This window comes from Candida pseudojiufengensis, assembly GCF_024610245.1.
Source record: "Candida pseudojiufengensis strain CBS 10847 chromosome Unknown scaffold1, whole genome shotgun sequence".
NCBI classification, from domain to species: Eukaryota; Fungi; Ascomycota; class Pichiomycetes; order Serinales; family Debaryomycetaceae; genus Lodderomyces; species Lodderomyces pseudojiufengensis.
Window position 1 is genome coordinate 833,511 of NW_026261530.1, and position 19,547 is coordinate 853,057.

At 26.8% G+C, this 19,547-nt stretch overlaps 6 protein-coding genes across 6 annotated transcripts; 4 read left to right on the plus strand and 2 right to left on the minus strand. All coding sequences in view use genetic code 12, as the record gives it.

Moving 5' to 3' along the window:
* Positions 1-232: 232 nt before the first annotated feature.
* On the plus strand, positions 233-3,511 carry MPT5 (Mpt5p; the record flags this gene model as incomplete). Its single annotated transcript, XM_051758281.1, has 1 exon — positions 233-3,511. One exon carries the CDS (start codon positions 233-235, stop codon positions 3,509-3,511), a length of 3,279 nt encoding a protein of 1,092 aa, XP_051613855.1.
* A 3,262-nt stretch (positions 3,512-6,773) lies between these two features.
* Positions 6,774-7,682, minus strand: KGF55_003484 (uncharacterized protein; the record flags this gene model as incomplete). The annotated part of the gene is made up of 1 exon (XM_051758282.1): positions 6,774-7,682. One exon carries the CDS (start codon positions 7,680-7,682, stop codon positions 6,774-6,776), a length of 909 nt encoding a protein of 302 aa, XP_051613856.1.
* A 348-nt stretch (positions 7,683-8,030) lies between these two features.
* On the plus strand, positions 8,031-10,418 carry SEC18 (AAA family ATPase; the record flags this gene model as incomplete). The annotated part of the gene is made up of 1 exon (XM_051758283.1): positions 8,031-10,418. The coding sequence occupies one exon, from the start codon at positions 8,031-8,033 to the stop codon at positions 10,416-10,418; it is 2,388 nt and encodes a 795-aa protein (XP_051613857.1).
* Positions 10,419-10,505: 87 nt separating this feature from the next.
* MNN2 (Mnn2p) lies at positions 10,506-12,347 on the minus strand (the record flags this gene model as incomplete). The annotated part of the gene is made up of 1 exon (XM_051758284.1): positions 10,506-12,347. The coding sequence occupies one exon, from the start codon at positions 12,345-12,347 to the stop codon at positions 10,506-10,508; it is 1,842 nt and encodes a 613-aa protein (XP_051613858.1).
* A 990-nt stretch (positions 12,348-13,337) lies between these two features.
* On the plus strand, positions 13,338-15,242 carry KGF55_003487 (uncharacterized protein; the record flags this gene model as incomplete). Its single annotated transcript, XM_051758286.1, has 1 exon — positions 13,338-15,242. One exon carries the CDS (start codon positions 13,338-13,340, stop codon positions 15,240-15,242), a length of 1,905 nt encoding a protein of 634 aa, XP_051613859.1.
* A 687-nt stretch (positions 15,243-15,929) lies between these two features.
* On the plus strand, positions 15,930-19,463 carry SPA2 (Spa2p; the record flags this gene model as incomplete). The annotated part of the gene is made up of 1 exon (XM_051758287.1): positions 15,930-19,463. One exon carries the CDS (start codon positions 15,930-15,932, stop codon positions 19,461-19,463), a length of 3,534 nt encoding a protein of 1,177 aa, XP_051613860.1.
* Positions 19,464-19,547: the final 84 nt, after the last annotated feature.

A 19,547-nucleotide genomic window follows, 5' to 3' on the forward strand; every position in this document is an offset into this window, starting at 1 on the left:
GTAAAAAAATAATATTGTACTACTAATGTTAATACTAATAATACTAGTAATACTAATAATATAATAAATATTATAAGTAATATAAAATATTTCAATTCATTTTACAAACTTTCCTTCTTTTTTACAACACAACTTTCTTCTTTTCATTAATTTACTCAACTCAACCAACCAAGAATAACCTCAATTACCATATTTCAACCTTAAGTAAGACAATAATCTACCATCCTATCAAATGTCTTATCATCATAATCATAATCATAATCTATCTATAAATTCAATGACTTCAATTATTGAACCAACAACTCCACCAAACAATTTATTATCAAATACTAATAGTAATACTAATAGTATTTCTAATAGTTTTACTACAAATTCTACTACTAATAACACCACAAATAATAAATTTCAACAACAAAATCAACAACGTCCAAGAACTCCTCAAACTTCTTCAACTGGAACTAATACTGCCACAAATTCAAATTCTACTTCTTCAACTAATAATACTTCATATAATACTAATCATACCCATAATCGTAGTTTATCTTTTTCAAATGGGTTTTCAAAATTTAATAGTCAAAATTTAAATGGAAAATCTTTATTATGGGATACTTCAAATAAATTAAATTCTAATTTAAATTTACCAAACTTTAATATTGATACTACAAATTCAAATGGTGACAATAATAATAATGAAATATTTTCAACTCCTTTAATCATACCTCCTTCTTCATTTACTACAAATAACACGGAAGCTAATGAAAAAATTGTTACACATAATTTAACTAATTCTCCTTCATCTTCAACAATTTCTTCATTTCAAAAATTATCATTAGATTCAAAACCATCAACTACAAAAGAAAATTCAAATCAACAATCTAATCAATCAACTATATATTCCATTGATAATAAAGAAAATTTTTTAAAAAATTTAAATAATGGCTCAAATTTGGGGAATCATGGTATTGGTAGCGGTAACGTTAATGGAAATAGTAATGGTAATGGTGGTAACATAATAAATTTTATTGGAGATGGAAATTCAAATTCATCTGCTTCAACTCCATCAACTACAAATAATTTAAATTTTAATGGTGGAAATGGAGGCAATGATTATTTCAAAAATGGTCATGGTGGCAGTGCAAATGGTAATGCAACATCAACTACAACTTCAACAACTCCAATATTAATACCAACAAAAATTGATAAGGAATATCTTTCATCAATAAATAAATTACCATTAATTCAATTAAAAACAGAAATTTTAAAATTATCAAAAGATCAATATGGTTGTAGATTTTTACAAAAAAAAATTGATGAAAATTTAATAACAAGTTATCAAATAAGAGTTAATAATTTTGAAATAATATTTAATGAAATTTATCCTTTCATGTATGAATTAATTATTGATCCATTTGGTAATTATCTTATACAAAAAATGATTCCATATTGTACTGAATTAAATTTAAATTTAATATTAGAAATTTTATCAAAAAATTTATTTCAAATTTCAATAAATCAACATGGTACAAGAGCTTTACAAAAAATTATTGATAATTTAAATAATAATTTACAATTAAATTTATTAATAAAAGGTTTAAAACCTTATATTGTTGAATTAATAAAAGATCTTAATGGTAATCATGTTATTCAAAAAATTTTAAATAAATATAAACCAATTGATTGTCAATTTATTTATGAATCAATAATTGAAAGTTTATATATAGTAGCAACTCATAAACATGGATGTTGTGTATTACAAAAATGTTTGAATCATGTAACTCAATCACAATTAATTGAATTTTCAAATTCAATATTAAATTTTTCAAATTTTTCAAAATTAATAAATGATCAATTTGGAAATTATGTATTACAATATCTTATATCAATAAATTCAATTGATATAAATTATAAAATTTTTAAAAATTTTTTAAAATTAGGATTGAAGAAGTTATGTAATTCAAAATTTAGTTCAAATGTTGTTGAAAAATTTTTAAAAAATTGTTTTGGCAATGAAATTCATTCAATGGATTTTCTGAATTTAAAATTTGAATTAATTTATAAAATTTTAATTGATGATGATTTAAATTTATTAATTAATGATCCTTATGGAAATTATGTTATTCAAACAGTGATTGATATTTTAATTAATTCACAAATTAATTATTTAAAAAATGATTGTAAAATTTCATTAATTTTACCAAATGATTTTAATTTAGATCAATTAAAAAATCAACAACAACTGCAGAGTTCTCAACAAAATTATTTATTAATTATTATAATTAAATATTGGTTTCAAAATTGTAAAATTATTTCATCTTTTGGTAAAAGAATTCAATCAAAAATTAATATAATTTTAAATAATAATGGTTCATTAAATTTTTCATCATCTTCTACCTCATCTTCATCATCATTACCACAATCTTCATCACTGAATTCATCAGCTTGTTCTTCTTCATCATCATCAATTGGACCACTTAATAACAAAGTTATTAAAAAAAGTAATAGTCAAATGAATTCAAATGGTGAATTTATTTCATCAAATGATGTAGTATATAAACAACATTTACATAATCAACAATATCAACCTAATTTACAACAACATTTACAATCTTTAAATTATTTAAATCAATTTAATCAAAATAATAATACTGCCGGTTTAGATTATAATAATAATTTTCCTATAAAAAATAATTTAAATTTAAATATTAGAACTAATTCATTACCTAATAATATATATAATTATTCAAATCAATTGTCAATGCAACAATCATCATCAAATAATGGAAATAATAATGTAAATAATGTCAATTTTATGAATCCAAATTTATCAGGTACTTCAATTCATTCAAATGGTTCAAATACAAATGAAGAACATAATAATAATAATAATGGAAGAACTTCATCTTTTGGAAATGGTGGAATCCCACAACCACCAAATGGTGTTGCTGCTGTCAATAATAATAATATTTATCCTTATGTTAATGGACCCTCTCCAATGCATCATCCATATTTCCAACAACATCCATTACCACATCCACATCAACAACAACCTCCAATGGGTTATCAAACTCCTCCACCAATTCCACCTCCTTCATCTAATCAACAATGTCATAATCGTAATTCATCAGTATCTTCATTAAACTTACCTCAACAACAAAATCATAATCAACATTATATTTCAGTAAATTCAACTCCTTCATTTACTCCTAATTCAAATTATTATAATACTCCACAACAACAATATCAATCACAATTATCAACACAATCAATTAATAATGGATTTGGATATTTAAATGGATTTAAAACAAATAATCAAAATGGTAAATTTGGAAGTGGAAATGGAAATATTTATCATTCACATAATCCTTCTTGGTCATCTACAACAACTACAAATTCATCAACTACAAATACAAATACAAATGTAAATATAAATCAATCGAATACAGCAGCAACAACTGCTACAACTGCTGCATCAACAGCTAATAATACTACTCCATTCAATCAAAATTGGTAAATATGGTATAAATTTGTAACATTACTTTTTAAAAATCAAATAACATAAAATTAAAAAAATCAAAAAGGCAAAAAAAAGATGAATACAAATTCATCATAAAAAAACAAAAAAACTCAAATCTTAAGCATATTATATTTCTTCAATACCTTTCTTATTATTACAATTTTATTACTCAAATTTCAAAACAAAAATTAAAACTAAAAAAAAAAATTATTTTTATTTTATATCAGCATCAATTAATTTAAAATGTATTTTTTATATTAATAAATAAATATATATATTGTATTCATTTTTCTAACCTTCGAAATATCGTTTCTTCTTCTCTTTAAACTGAGAGTAAAATTGTAGTAGTTAATGAAATAAAAATGCAAAGCTTACGTATGAGAAGTAAGTAGTAATAAGAAAAATCATGATCAGATTAGATTAGATTTAATTGAGACTTGTTGTTGCTCCATCTTTGTGTAACGTCTCGGATCAGGTTCTTAAAAAAAATCGGCTGCAAAAAAAAAAAAAAAAAAAATAATTTTTTACGAGATACTTTTTTTTTGCAACCTTAATTTTCTGTGTGGAACAACAAGATCCTGATTTATAAGGGGTTGAGAGGCGTAAGTTGGTAGCGAGCTTGATCTTCTGCTTAATTTGGATAGAGTTACGAGAGTCTATTGTAGGAAATTATTTCAATGGAAACATAATCTCCTAGCTTAATGTTTTGAATCATTGAGGTTTTTCAATTAACCAATAAAATCTGAATCAGTAACAAAATATATTTGTCAAATGTAGTATGTTGAGGAGTCTTTTTCTTCTGTAATTTCCATGATTTGTGAGGTTAGCAATTTCTTAATTATTTGGTCGGACTTTAGTCTTAAAATTGACTTTTGCGGCTCTGTTTTATTGAACTAATTTGTAATTGACAAAGGAATATGAAACAGTGTAATTTAAAATATTAAAAACATATTTTGATGAGCAAAATACTCTGGAACTTGAATAGATACAAAAGTCAACTATGAATATAGAAATTTTCAGTTATTGTTCTACAGAGGCTGCCGTAAACAACAAGAAAAATTTGAAACACCAACATGGAGCAAAACGACTAAGAAAGATTTGTTGAAATATGCATTTGGTAGTTCATTTTATATGATGTACTTGGTATATGCAGTACTGAACTAACGACTAAGAAAAAAATACAAAATAAAATCAAAGAGTTTTCACTATCTTAATCTAGTTATTAGAAGAGTACCAATCCTATCTACTCATTAAAGGTTCATCTTACTGTCACAACCAGATTACTTTCAAATAATAACGTACAGAAGGTCAAGGTCAACATAAATCAATAAGATTGGAAGCGTTAGGTTTGAAGATTGTTCAGCAACTAGATATAATTGTTCCGTAATTTTCGAAGTGAGTTTAGCATCTACGGGAAAGTTGAATGCCGGATTAATAATTCTGAACTGTGGACCTTAGTTATGAGTACAGCATTTAAATCATCCGTAGATACTTTACTCGCTTTAAAATCAGACTGCAGTATCTGGGAAAGTTGACTTAATATTAATTGCCGGACTATGTTTTAACTGACGATTCATCCATTGGAATAGCGAACAATTTGAACAGCTAAACTTACACGAAGATCGTGCTTACAATATTTTAGGCTGGAGAATAAAAATCTTGATTTTGAAGGCAAGGAAGAACAAGATTTTATTGGTAATAATCCCAATTATATGAGTAAGGGTTGGGTTGATATGATAAATGCGCCTTGACTTCTTCCTAATGCAGGTACTGCTAATGCTGTGAGTCGAGCAGGTATTGCTAATTTCTGGGAAAAGGACTGTATGTTTGATGCTAATTCATTTTCACCACTACGCAAGAATCAACTAATCATTATCAACACCATTTCTAAACGTGGGTTGGAAATCAAAAGTTACAAATTTGAATATAGAATTAGTTTCTGCTGCTACAGTCGTTGTTTCAATCTCCACCAACATGCCTGTACCAACAAAAATTATGAAGTTGTTAATTCTCCTCAAAAATAAAAATGCAAAGCAATGAATTCTGAAATTGGTTCACTTCATGCTAGTTCGATCTAACCATTAACGACTTTACCACCAAACATATAAGCAATCGGTACAAGATGGGTTTATACTTCAAAATTTGATGGACCTTATAAAGCCATTTCACAAGATTATTGACAAAACATTGGTATGTATTACTCCGAGACTTTTGCACCAGTGGTAAGATTTGAGTTGATCAACTTGACTTCTTCATGAATCGAACAATCTAAGAAACCTGTAGTTACATCCATTTGGCGAATAAGACAACCAGTATGTACCATAAGTTGGTTATATCATTCGTCAAATGGACGTTACTACAACTATTCGCAATGGTCCAATTTATGAAGAAGTATTCACATCTCAGCCGCAATGACATCAGATAGAAATAGGCTGCTGGTATGTTGCTAGAACAAATGACTATATAGTTCGAAACAATCTCCACTTATGTGGAACTTACCTATTAATAAGTTCATAATTGAAAATGGTTTTAACAGGTTGGTGAGTCAACCGCTTTATATACTGGAGATTTTGCATCATATGTGGATGACTTACTAATTATCTATTATCTTTGCCGATAATTAATAAGTCATCCATGTATGAGGCAATGTCTCCAATGGGTGAGAGTGAGATTTCAAATATCAAGCTGTTTCTATTATCTTAGTTTAGAATGAAAAGATTAGGGTCTGGTTTCGAAATTTCTTGGACTGAATATACAAACAGAGGTAAAAGTAACTTCATTGATGTAGAACTATTCCAAAAAGGTTCAAGCTGACTTTGACACGGATATATACAAGGCTTGTCATTATAACAAATGAATATAAGAGCTGACAACAGGGTACAAAATAAAGGAATTTATCTTGGAAATTAAGTTTATCTTTCAATAGATAGTATGCTAAATTCAACGTATCATATAAACTACATTTTACATCATAAGCTCATCCTTCAACAATGTGTTTCATAACTTGAATTATTAAAAACACTCTGTCAATATGCGGATTATAATGCTACTCTTGATTTAAAACCTTTTGTTTTCATTTTTAAATATGGAAACAATATATTTTGCATGATTATCAGAAGTAAATACTATATTGTCACCTTCGGAGTCGGTAGTATCTAGATCACGAGTTATTCAATTAATGTGAGGATTTGATTTTTTTTGACAATTAACGTATAACAGCCATTCATCATTTGCATCATTTTTATCTTCTTCCTATAATTTAAATTGCTGATTCTATAAATCCAAGTACTGAATCAATCAACTCATTTATAACATCTTTTCTTCGTGAATCATCACCCAAATTATGACTACCACCTTCAATAATTTTACTATTTTTATTCCAAAATTGAGATTGAGTTGCTTTTTTAAATTTTGATAATAATTCATTCTTATCAATTGATTTAGGAACAAATTGATCATTACCGGAATACAATACTAGTATAGGTATTTGAACTTTACCAAAAGTATTATTAAATTCTTCATCTTTTAAATATGATGAAAAAAAATCATCATCACCTCTTTTATTATATAATGAATTGAATCTATATGCAGTTATAGGTATTCCCCAATTAATTTTTCTAAATTTTTCTGGTAAAAGTTCATTAGATTTGTCTTTTGAAATATATTCATCTTGAACTTCTTTTATTAAATTTTCATATTCTTTGGGATCTACTTTATTTATAATTGCTTCTTGATCAGATACAGGAGCTTGTAAAATTATACCATTTACTTTTTCCTTACCATGTAAACTATGATGTAATACATTTTGACAACCTGTTGAATGACCCATTAATACTATTTTTTTCCTGTGACCACCCTCTGGTGATTTAAAATATTTCACAGCTTGGTCAATCTGCTCCGTATCATTTGCTAAACCTGTGATTCCATATCCTGTATAAGCAGATGATAGTAAAAGTTGAGCTAAACTCCATTCTTCTGATTCAAGAGCTTGAGCTAAAATTGGTAAATATGGAATATTCAATAAACCATTTGATAGTCCACCAATAAATAATACAATCTTATCTGAATTGCCATCTTTAACTTTATTGTTATCAAACTCAAAAGCAGTTAAATTGAAACCAAAAGTATGTACGGTACCTATTTGTTTCGGAACTTTACTTAATGACATTGTATTGAATTCTTGGTTATGAAACAAAGCGACAATTGGTTTTTTAAATTAAATTGATGTAACCTTGTGATCGGCTATCTCAAAATCTTTCAATTGAATGACCAATATGGTAAAAAGGGGACCAATGATATAATCATAGTTCAACTAAACTGTGGTTATTCTAAATTTACTGTCCGCTAGTGTCGTCAAACTTTGTGTCGCAAATCTAAAACACGTCAAAGAATATTCTAATGACACTAAATCGGAATGTACGATTGTATTTCAAAGGCCAAGTTATAAAAGACCAAAATCATATTCCTTAAATTAATTTATACAATTGCATTTAAAATCAACCATTAAATATAGCCTATGATGGAAAAATTTGGATTCCATAAAGTATCGAATCACCCTACATCACCAAATCAATCAAGAATAACTCATAATATACCAATACCACATCCTCATGTAACTTCACCACCAAACTATTCAGAAACAGTCAAGAAAGTTTTATTAGTGAAAAATGCTCCTGGAAATGATGTTGTTTTATCTAATAGGGTAGCTGTAAATCCTGGAGATTTTCAACATATACCTGATAGAACTCCAATAATCTTAGATGGAGTATTTGTATATTCTATAGCTAAAGATGATAGAGTTTCACCAGGATGTATTGGATTATCAGGAAATATAAGAACATGGGGTAAGTATTCATTTGATCAAAAAGTTCATGTTGAAAATTATGATATTTTTCAAAATGGTCAACAACAACAATATTTAGGAGCAATTGATTTATCAATAGATTTTGTTAAATCTAAAACTAATAGTACAAATTTAAATCATGATGATTTAATAAATATTTTTCATCAAAAATATGAGAATCAAATTTTACAACCTACTCAAGTTATATATATGGATTATAATGGAGTTTATTATTCAGTTAAAGTTGAACAAGTACAAATTATTGATGTAAATACAAAAGATAATTTACCAAGTTTTAAAGATTCAAATGATATCAAAACTAAGGGAATATTTATAAAATCAACAGATATTGTTTTTTATCCCTTTGAAAATTCAAAAATTCAAATTTCAAAAAGTAAAAGTTTAAAATCAAGAATATTTGGTGGAAATGGTTCAATAGAAAATAGACATTCTAGATCAAGAAAACAAATTATAAATCCAGATTTTAAATTAGAAGATTTAGGAATTGGTGGATTAGATTCTGAATTTCAAGATATTTTTAGAAGAGCTTTTAATTCAAGAATTTTACCACCAGATATTGCTGAAAAATTAGATTATAAACATTGTAAAGGTTTATTATTATATGGACCACCAGGTACTGGTAAAACTTTAATTGCTCGTAAATTATCAAAAATGTTAAATGGTAAAGAACCCAAAATAGTTAATGGACCTGAAATGTTAAGTAAATATGTTGGTGCATCAGAAGAAAATATTCGTAATTTATTTAAAGATGCAGAAGCTGAATATAAATTAAAAGGAGAAGATTCAGATTTACATGTTATTATATTTGATGAATTAGATTCTGTTTTTAAACAAAGAGGTTCTGGAAAATCAGATGGTACAGGTGTTGGTGATAATGTAGTTAATCAATTATTATCTAAAATGGATGGTGTTGATCAATTAAATAATATCTTAATTATTGGTATGACAAATAGATTAGATTTAATAGATACTGCATTATTAAGACCAGGTAGATTTGAGATTCAAATTGAAATTGCATTACCTGATGAAAAGGGAAGAAAAGATATATTTTTAATTCATACAAGAAAATTAAAAGAAAATAAATTATTAACTTCAGATATAAATTTTGATGAATTAAGTTCATTAACCAAGAATTTTACAGGAGCAGAAATTGAAGGGTTATGTAATTCTGCAAAATCTTATGCTATATCAAGACATACAAAAAAGGGATCATTAGCTCAAATTGATCCTGAATCTATATCAAATATGCAAATTACAAGAAATGATTTTTTATTAGCTCTAAATGATATAAGACCTGCTTTTGGTACCGATGAAGAAGATTTATCACAACAAGCTAAACATGGAATAATACAATTTAATCAAACTATAAGACATATTTTTGAAAAAGGTCAATCAATTATTGATGTTGTAAGATCAAGTGAATCAGAACATTTAAGAAGTTTATTATTATATGGACCACCAGGAGTTGGTAAAACAGCAATTGCAACAACATTAGCATTAAATAGTGATTTCCCATTTATAAAAATGTTATCAGCTGAAACTTTAGTTGGTATGGGAGAACAACGAAAAATTCAAGAAATTGATAATATTTTTAGAGATGTTCATAAATCTCCTTTAAATGTTTTGGTGATTGATAAAATTGAAAATATAATAAATTATAATCCTATTGGTCCACGTTTTTCAAATGATGTATTACAAGTTTTAATGGTATATTTAACAAAACAACCACCTCGTGGTAGAAAATTATTAATAATAGGTACAACTTCACAATATTCTGTTTTAAAACATATGAATTTAACTGATTCTTTTAATGATGTTATTTCAGTTCCACCAGTTAAAACAATTGAAGAAATTGGTAAAGTCCTTGATAAATTAGGATTTATGAATAAAGATGATAGATCTGAAATTTTGAATCAATTATCAAAATATGATATAAATATTGGTGTTAAAAATTTAATTGATGTTTTAATGGTTAGTAAATATTCAAAAGATAGTGTTGATGAAGTTGTTAATAATATAATAGAAAAAATGGATTCTTAGAAATTCTACATAATTAGATAGTTTAATAAAAATATACATTCATCAAGAGTAGTAGTAAAATATTTGATCTATGCTATAGTCTAACCCCTACCAAGAATTTTCCGATCCATAATTTTTTTTAGTCTTTTTCAACCAGTGTAAATGAGGTATAAATACTTCTTCACAACGTTTATTATTAATTTCTTCATTTTCACCAACATATTTTAAATATTCACCCATATAAGTATTATGTTTATCTAATATAACATCATTATCAATAGCTAAACCATCATTTCCATAATAATTTGAACATAAAGCTTCTGTAAAAAATTGTAAAATTTTTAAATCAAAATCATAACCAATATTTTCATTAATCATTTCATACATTCTTATATGATCATTTGAATCTTTATATATTAAATCATGATTATCATATAACCAATTTGGATAAAATTTGGGATATGATAAATGCATGAATATAATTTTATTTTGTTTTTTCTCTTCTTCTTCATTTTTATAATTTGGATCATTTTCTTTTTTATCATGAATTTCTTTAGATTTTATGGGATCATAATGTCCCAAGGCTTTAGATGTAAATTGATTATTTGTTTTTGAAACATAACCTGTCCATAAAAATTGTTTTAAAGTTTGATGCCATGGTTCTTTCATTACATGAGCAGCAGCAATAAAAGTTTCTTTATCTCCTTCTCCTGCTGAACCTTGAGTAAGTAATGGATAATAAAAATCAGGTCCAAATACATTATAATATAATGCTAATAATAAAGTTTTTAAATGAGTAGTTTTATTAATTATAAATACTCCAGTTTCTGAAGTTGGATCAGGTAAAGTTCCTTCGAAATCATGAAACCAAGAATTTTCAAAATTATAACTTGTTAAAGGTCTTAATTTTTCTTTACCACCAGCTTGTTTAATATCGTAGCTAGAATATCTTTGTTTATTTTCTTTAATTTCAACATTTGATATTTCATAAAATTTTGGATTTGTAGTTCTTGCCCAAGCATCTGGCCAAAGTATTAAATTAGTATTTTTATATAATTCAGAATCAAATATGTAATCAGGATTTATAGTTGGAAAATTATCTGAATCTAAATATAATACATTTTCAAAATTTGAACTTAATAATGCCAACATTTTATATTGATATCCTCCAATATTGTATTTTTCATTCAATTCATTTGCTAATTTTTTATCAAATACATTACATCGAGCATCATATTTCTTTTTTAAATGTTCACAAAATTTTTTTTCATATTCATCTTCTGAAGATAAAAATAATTCAATTGGTAATTTTGATCCAACTGATCTTAATTGTTTAATAACTAAAAATGAAAGCCAACTATATTTACCTCCTCCTACTAATACATAACCTGATGATCCATGATATGAATCCCATTCTTTTTTATTTTGAGGTACCTTGTTTCCAAATGTTGCAATTCCTTCTTCTATTAGTTCTGGGATTCTATGATTAACATATTCTGAATGTTTTTGTTTTAATTCTTTAAATGTTTGATCCGGTATATCTAATACATTTTCCAAATATTCTTTATTAAATAAAAAGTCATCATTATTGGAAAATAATTCTTTTGCCTTTTCTGTTTTATATTTATCTTTAATTGATGGTTTATTTATTTTGTAATTCAGTAGATTGTCAAAGAATATGGTGAAATCTTCAATTTTAGGATTTTTTGTAAATTCTGGTTCTTTTGACTCTTGTTGTTGTTGTGGTTTTTCCTGTGGTGTTATTTTATTTCCAGGAGGAGGCCCTTTCACTCTTTGTGATTGTTGTTGTGGTGGTGGTTGATTAACTACTGGATGATCAAATAATTTTTGAAGATCATTAGTTTTGAATTTATTTGAAGTGAAAAAGTGAATCGATATTAGACTAACAATTATTAACAATAGTATTCTAATCTTATATTTGAGCATCATTGATGATATGATTTAACTTTAATGTCTCAAATTTTTAATGTTTAAATTCATATAATTAACATGCAAATGAATGAGAATTGATGAAAAATTTGACTGTGTTGTTGTGTGATTGTAAAAATTTATGTGATGAAAAGTTAAACGTATAAACTTGATTTCATTTATATGACGTCTAGTGATTGTTGAATCTCAAATCCAATACTAATTATCCCCATGTAGTTGTTTATTCCTAAACGCGGTTATTGTAACGACCTGATTATATTCTACCTTATCTAAACAATTGTTGTAAATGTGATATAAAAGGAATGCTTATCAATTCCAAATATTTTTGCTTTTAAAGAAAGATTAAGTTTAATTCAAATGTGATGTCAGACAAATAGAGCTAAATTTTTTCTAACACGTCTGAAATATACACGGACATTGTAAATTCTATTACTGCAGACTAAGATCGAGGGAGATATTCTGACAAAAAGACACTAGTAATTCTAATCATAACCATAATCACACAATGAACTGGCATAAAATAACTTAGTGGAGCATCTATACTACTAGTATGTTTGAATTGTTTACAATACTCGCATAGGTTATTTGTAAATAAGCGGTTTGATTGAAGGATAAAGGTATACAGTAGATCTTTAGGTCGAGACTGGCACTAGAGAAAGATAAGCTTAGGGCGAGAAACTAGATGCACAAACAGAAGTTCTAATTTACGTCATGGAATTTACCAGTAACTCCAGATTAGAAATAGCCATTGCTTTTATAAAAAAGAGTTATCATATCAACTAATTAGATATTAGAAGCTTACTGAACTGGTTCATACTTACAAGGTGCACACGTCTTAAACAGTTCTTATTTGTCCTTCTATTATATCCAAACATATTCATAACTCAAGAACGTGACTACAATTTAAGAGCAACAATCTTCATAGAAATCATCCTAGACATCATATATTTCTAAGTCACTTAATCTAGACATACCATTATACCATAATATATGCTTAAAATCATTAAAAGAATGTCACAAACTAGCAGCACATCAAAGACCCCATCAAAATTATTAAATTTAGCAATAAATCAAAATTCATCATCATTTACATCAAATATAACACCAGATAAAAGAATACCCAACATAGAAATTGCTAAAAAGAATGATAAAAATATAACAAATACTCCAAGAAATTTAATAAATGGTGGGTTTTCATGGGTTTTACCAACAAAAAGAAATGATTATGAATTTTTAATTGCAAATCCAAAAGCCTTGAAAGATTTAAATTTAACATTGGAAGAAATTGAAGAACCCATATTTCAACAAATTGTTAGTGGTGAATTTTATAATGACTCTGAAAATATAGAAAAATATAATTTACCTTTTCCTTATGCTCAAGCTTATGCTGGTTGGCAATTTGGTCAATTTGCTGGTCAATTAGGTGATGGAAGAGTTATAAATTTATTTGAATTACCAAAGCCACCAACTACCAAAGAAAAAGATTTAGAAAATAGACCCATATATGAATTACAATTAAAAGGAGCTGGTAAAACTCCATTTTCAAGATTTGCTGATGGAAAAGCAGTATTAAGATCATCAATTAGAGAATATATAATATCTGAACATTTAAATGCCTTAGGGATTCCAACAACAAGAGCTTTATCATTAACTTCATTACCTTCAACATTAGCTCAAAGACATTCTGCAGAAAGATGTGCTATAGTTGCTAGATTTGCTGAAAGTTGGATTAGATTAGGTACTTTTGATTTATATAGATATAGAGGTGATCGTGAAGGTATTAGACAATTATCAGATTATGTAATTAATAATTTATTTACAATTAATGATAAAAAATTTCAAAATTTTGAAAGAATTAAAGCATTAAAACCATCATTAATAAAATTTAAAAATGAAAATATAGTTGAAGAATTAACAAATTATGATAAAATGTATTATGAATCAATAATAAGAAATGCTGAAACAACAGCAATATGTCAATGTTATGGATTTTTAAATGGTGTTTTAAATACTGATAATACTTCAATTTTAGGATTAACAGTAGATTTTGGACCATTTTCAATAATGGATAAATATGATCCAAATTATACTCCAAATTCAGAAGATCATCAATCACGATATGGATATAGAAATGTACCAACAGCAATATGGTGGAATTTAACTAGATTAGGTGAAGATTTAGCTGAATTAATTGGAGCAGGTCCAAAACTTTTAAAAAATCCAGAATTTGACAAAGGTGTAAAGGAAGAATGGGAAGAAGATATTATAAAAAGAGCAACAATAATTATAGAAACAGGTGGTGAGATATATCAATATTCATATACTTTAAAATATATTGAAACTTTTTTTAAAAGATTAGGATTATCATTAGAATTAATAGATAAACAAAATCCAGACATACAAAATACTCAATTGATTACACCTATGTTGGATATTTTATATAAATTACAAACAGATTTTAATTTATTCTTTTTAGATTTACAAAATATAAATTTTAATAATCAATCATATGAAGAAATAGCTGAATCATTTTTAAAAGATTATAACCCTGATAAAAATAGAAATTCAAAAGAAGAAATTTCAAAAGAATTTAAAGTATGGTTAAAAATATATCATAATTACATTAAAGATTCTTCAAATAAAAATCCCCCCATTGCTTCAAATTATAATCCAAAATTTTTACCAAGAAATTGGATTTTAAATCAAGTAATAGAACAAGCACAAGATTCAAGATGTTCAAATATTTCATATTTAAAAAAATTACAAAAAATGAGTTCAAATCCTTTTACTCCTGAAGAATGGGGTAATGAATTAAAAGAATTGGAGAAAAGTTGGCTATTACAAGGTGAAAAAGGTGATGATTATAGTATGTTACAATGTTCTTGTTCTAGTTAATTATTGTATATTTAAGATGAATAGACGTTTCGATTCTTGTTGGTGATTGATAATCTTGGTGTTATTGGTGTAATCTAGATAATAACTCAAAATCAAAAAATGTGTAAGACGCGTCTTGTTTTAAATTTTTAGTTTAAATTTTTTTTTGTTGTCTCACAAAATCAAAAGAAGGTAAAACTTTGTTTGATCCATACTATGGTGTTGTATGTGAAAAGATCGTGAATCAAAAACGTAATTGCTAATCATTATTGACTGTACCTGAACAGAAGCCAAATTAGTGGATTGTCAGTAAAGACTTGGTTCTCTCATCACTCGTTTTACTCTCAATTAAGTCTACTTATACTCGTATCTTAGATTATAATAATTATACTTATAATAATATTATTACTGTATTATGAGTCTCATAGTTAACAATAATTTTATTGTGAGAAAAAAAATATCAAAAAAAATTGAGAAAACAACAACAATTTGAAACAACAATTTACAACTAACTTTATAAACATCTTCAGAACAAACTCATCGTTTATCGGTAAACAAGTTCACACTCAACTTAACTAAAGCAACATAACCCAACTTTTAACTGTTATCATCTCCATCAATCATATCATACATGAATCACTTTTAATTACTCCTTAAAAACCACAATACAATACTAAATCATAACATAATTAAACACAACCTCCAACAATGAGTGAACGGGATTTAGTACATCATTATAGAGTATTAAAACAATTTCTTGACATATCAGATGATCAACAAACAAGAACAAAATCAACATCAACAAGAGCTCAAAGAGCAAAAGAAAAATTATTAAAATTATCTTCTGCACAATTTAAAGAATTAAGTACTGATGTTTATGATGAATTAAAAAGAAGAATTGATGAAAGTAGAGGTGAACCAGATTATCTTTTACCAAAACAATCATTTCATCCAAAAAGAAATCAAGCAAGACAAAAATTAGCTTCATTACCACAAACAAGATTTAAAGATTTAGTAGCTGATATATCTTTTGAAATTGAAAGAAGAGGTCTACATATTGTTAATAATCAGGAACAGATACAGCAGCAGCAGCAACAACAACAACAGCAGTATCAACGTAGTTCATCTCATAGTCAACATCCATCAATTTCATCTAACAATAATCATCAACAAAGTAATAATAATACAGGATCATTTCATGAAAGAAAGGGTTCAATACCTTCAGTTCATCTGACAAATAATAACAATAACAACAATAACGGATTTCATCATAGTCGTCAAGCATCACGTCAATTAAGTAGTCATTTACCTTTGATGGAAGAACAACCACAACAAAGAGAAGAAGAAGAAGAAGAGTTACAGAAACAAGGAGATAATGCTACTTCAAGTAAAAATGTGGGTCCAGATACAACCAACCAATCTATCGGTATTCAACCAACAACTGTTGTACCAACAAAAGCAAACTTAACTTGGTCTAGTGACGAGGAAGAAGATGATGAGGAAGATCAAGTTAGAAAGAATTTATCGAATGGTAATAATCATCATAACAATAATAATATTACAATCAAAGAAATTGATGAAAAAAACGCAAAAATTCAAGAGTTAGAATCTCAATTGAATGAATATAAAACTCAATTCGAAACATTACAACATGAAAAAAATTCATTAACTGAAAAACTTTCATCATTACAAGATGATTATAATTTTTCTGTTAAACAAAATAAATCATTAAGTGAAGAATTAGAAGCATTAGGTCAAGAAAAAGAAAATTGGATTACAAAACACGATGCAATAAGTAAATCTATTAATAATAATAATAAAGTTCTTGAAGAATTTGAAAAAGTTAAATCAATCAATGCTGCATTAAGACTTGAAAATCAAGCTTTAAAAAATTCATCACCAGTTAATCGTTCATCACAAATTTTGAATAAATCAGTAACTTCACTAAATTCTTCATCCACTAAAGTTCCTGATAATAATATTAATGATTTCCTTGATAAGTTAGAAAATATGAAATCATCTTCTTCTTCAAATAACTCCACAACAACTTTAGAATTAAAAAATCAAGTTAAACTTTGGCAAAGAAGATATGAAGATTCAAGATCAAAAGCAATTGCTCATGATATTAAAAAGACAGCATTATCTAAAATAGAATTAAAACCATTAATTTCACCAAATGGATTAATTTCAATTAAATTAGTTAGTGATGCACAAGCATTATTAGAATCTTTCATATTATACTTAAATGGAGATAATGTTGATGTTAATTTAATGTTTGATAAAATTTCTAAAATTGCTATAGTAATGAATGAGATTGCAAATCAAAGTGATAATCATGTAGCAAATAGTAATGAACAAGGTATTTTATTACGTGAAGCTGCAGCATATTCATTAACAGCAACAAGATATCATGCAACTTATAAAACTTTATTTCCCAAATTTATTGTTGAAAAATCTTTAGGAGAAATGAGTTGTATATTATGTGAATTAATTTCAATTTCAAAATTAAATGAAAATTCAATAAATTTAAGGAAATTAGATGTTGAAAAAAAACCTTCAAAAAATATTATTCATGAAAATTTTGGTGGTGTTAGACCTTTAAAAATGGCAAATAAATTAAAAAGTAATAATAATAGCTTGGTGGAAAGTAATAATACTTCACCTAATAGAGGTGTAATTAATTCTTCACTTCAAAATAAGTCCGTTTTAAATGCTAGTGCTGCATCACCGGAACAAAAGTTAAGCAAACAAGATGAAAAAAGTTCATTTTTAGATAATTCAAGAGATAAACAAAGGACACCCAACGCATTTGATTCTTTGAGTAATAATAAAGATTTTAAACAAGGAAATGGTAATGAACATAGCTCAGCTGATGATAGTATGTCTAGAGTTAAAGTCGAAAGAAGTCCAAGACTAAATGAAAATGATTCCTTTGCAAGTATTGGTCGTAGTCTAGAAGAATCTCCAGAACAAAATTCAACTTCCAAAAATCAACCATCATCATCTGCCAGAAAGCTTAATATATTAGAAAGAGTTAAACAATTTGAATCTCCTCCTGAACAAGATAGATCAATAAAATCAAATAATTCTGATGAACCAAGACAACTTGCTGATCCATTTACATTAAATCGATCTTCATCTAAAAATGAAAATAAAGAAGTTGGATCAAAATCTGAAGAAAAAGAACCTACTTCTTCAGGTAGTGGAGAATCTTCCGGTGGTTCGATATTTGCAGGTAGAGGAAAAGGGATATTTCAATCATTGAAAGAAAGATTCGCAGCTGAATCAACTTTAGCTAATTCCAATGACAAAAAAGATGAAGTAGAAGAAAAATCAAAAGATGAAATTAAAGAACAACCTAAAGAACAAATCAAAGAAAGTCCTAAAACTGAACATCAACCTAAACACTCGAAAGAAAAATCATTATCATCAATTACTGATCAAAATACTCAATTAAATAGAAATATCTCATCTACATCAAAACAACAAATAAATCCAACAAACGTCAAACATGACGAAGAATCAAATACTAGATCCACCAAACCAAGAGTAATGATCACAGAACCTCAAACAACTTCTAACACAAGACATCAACCAAGACTAGCAGAACCTGCTTCAGATGAAGACGAAGAAGAAGAAGAAGAAACTGTAGAAGAAATGCAAGCAAGACAAAGACAAGAATTACGTAAATCAATGGCAGCAGCAAATTTTAACGTTGAATTATTTGATATTGATGATCCAGATAATACATTAACTCAAGTTTTATTATATTTAGAACATCAAACTGTAGAAGTTATAAATACTATTCAATCATTATTAGCAGCTATAAAAAAACCAAAAGCAACAAGAGGTGAATTAAGATTAAAATCAAAAGCTATTACTATAGTTATTCAACAAATGACTGAAGCAACAAATACTTCAATGAATCAAACAAGAAATGCTCAATTAAAAGAACATGGAAATTGGGTTGTTGAAAGTTTAGAAGATTGTTATCATAGAATGAATATATTATGTAAACCTGCTTCTTCAAATGGTGGTGGTGGTGAAAAACCAGATTTAGAATTTGCTGATAAAAATTTTAAACAAAGATTAGCTGGTATAAGTTTTGATATTGCTAAATGCACAAAAGAATTAGTTAAAACTGTTGAAGAAGCAAGTTTGAAAGAAGATATTGCTTATATTGATGCTAGATTAAATCATGATTCTCGTAATCGTTTGGTAGATGAAGATGATTTGACATGAATATAATGTTTTTGCATATATACATACGTAGCTAAAAATATGTAACATACTCAAGCCGAAACTAAGATTTGTTCATTAGATTGG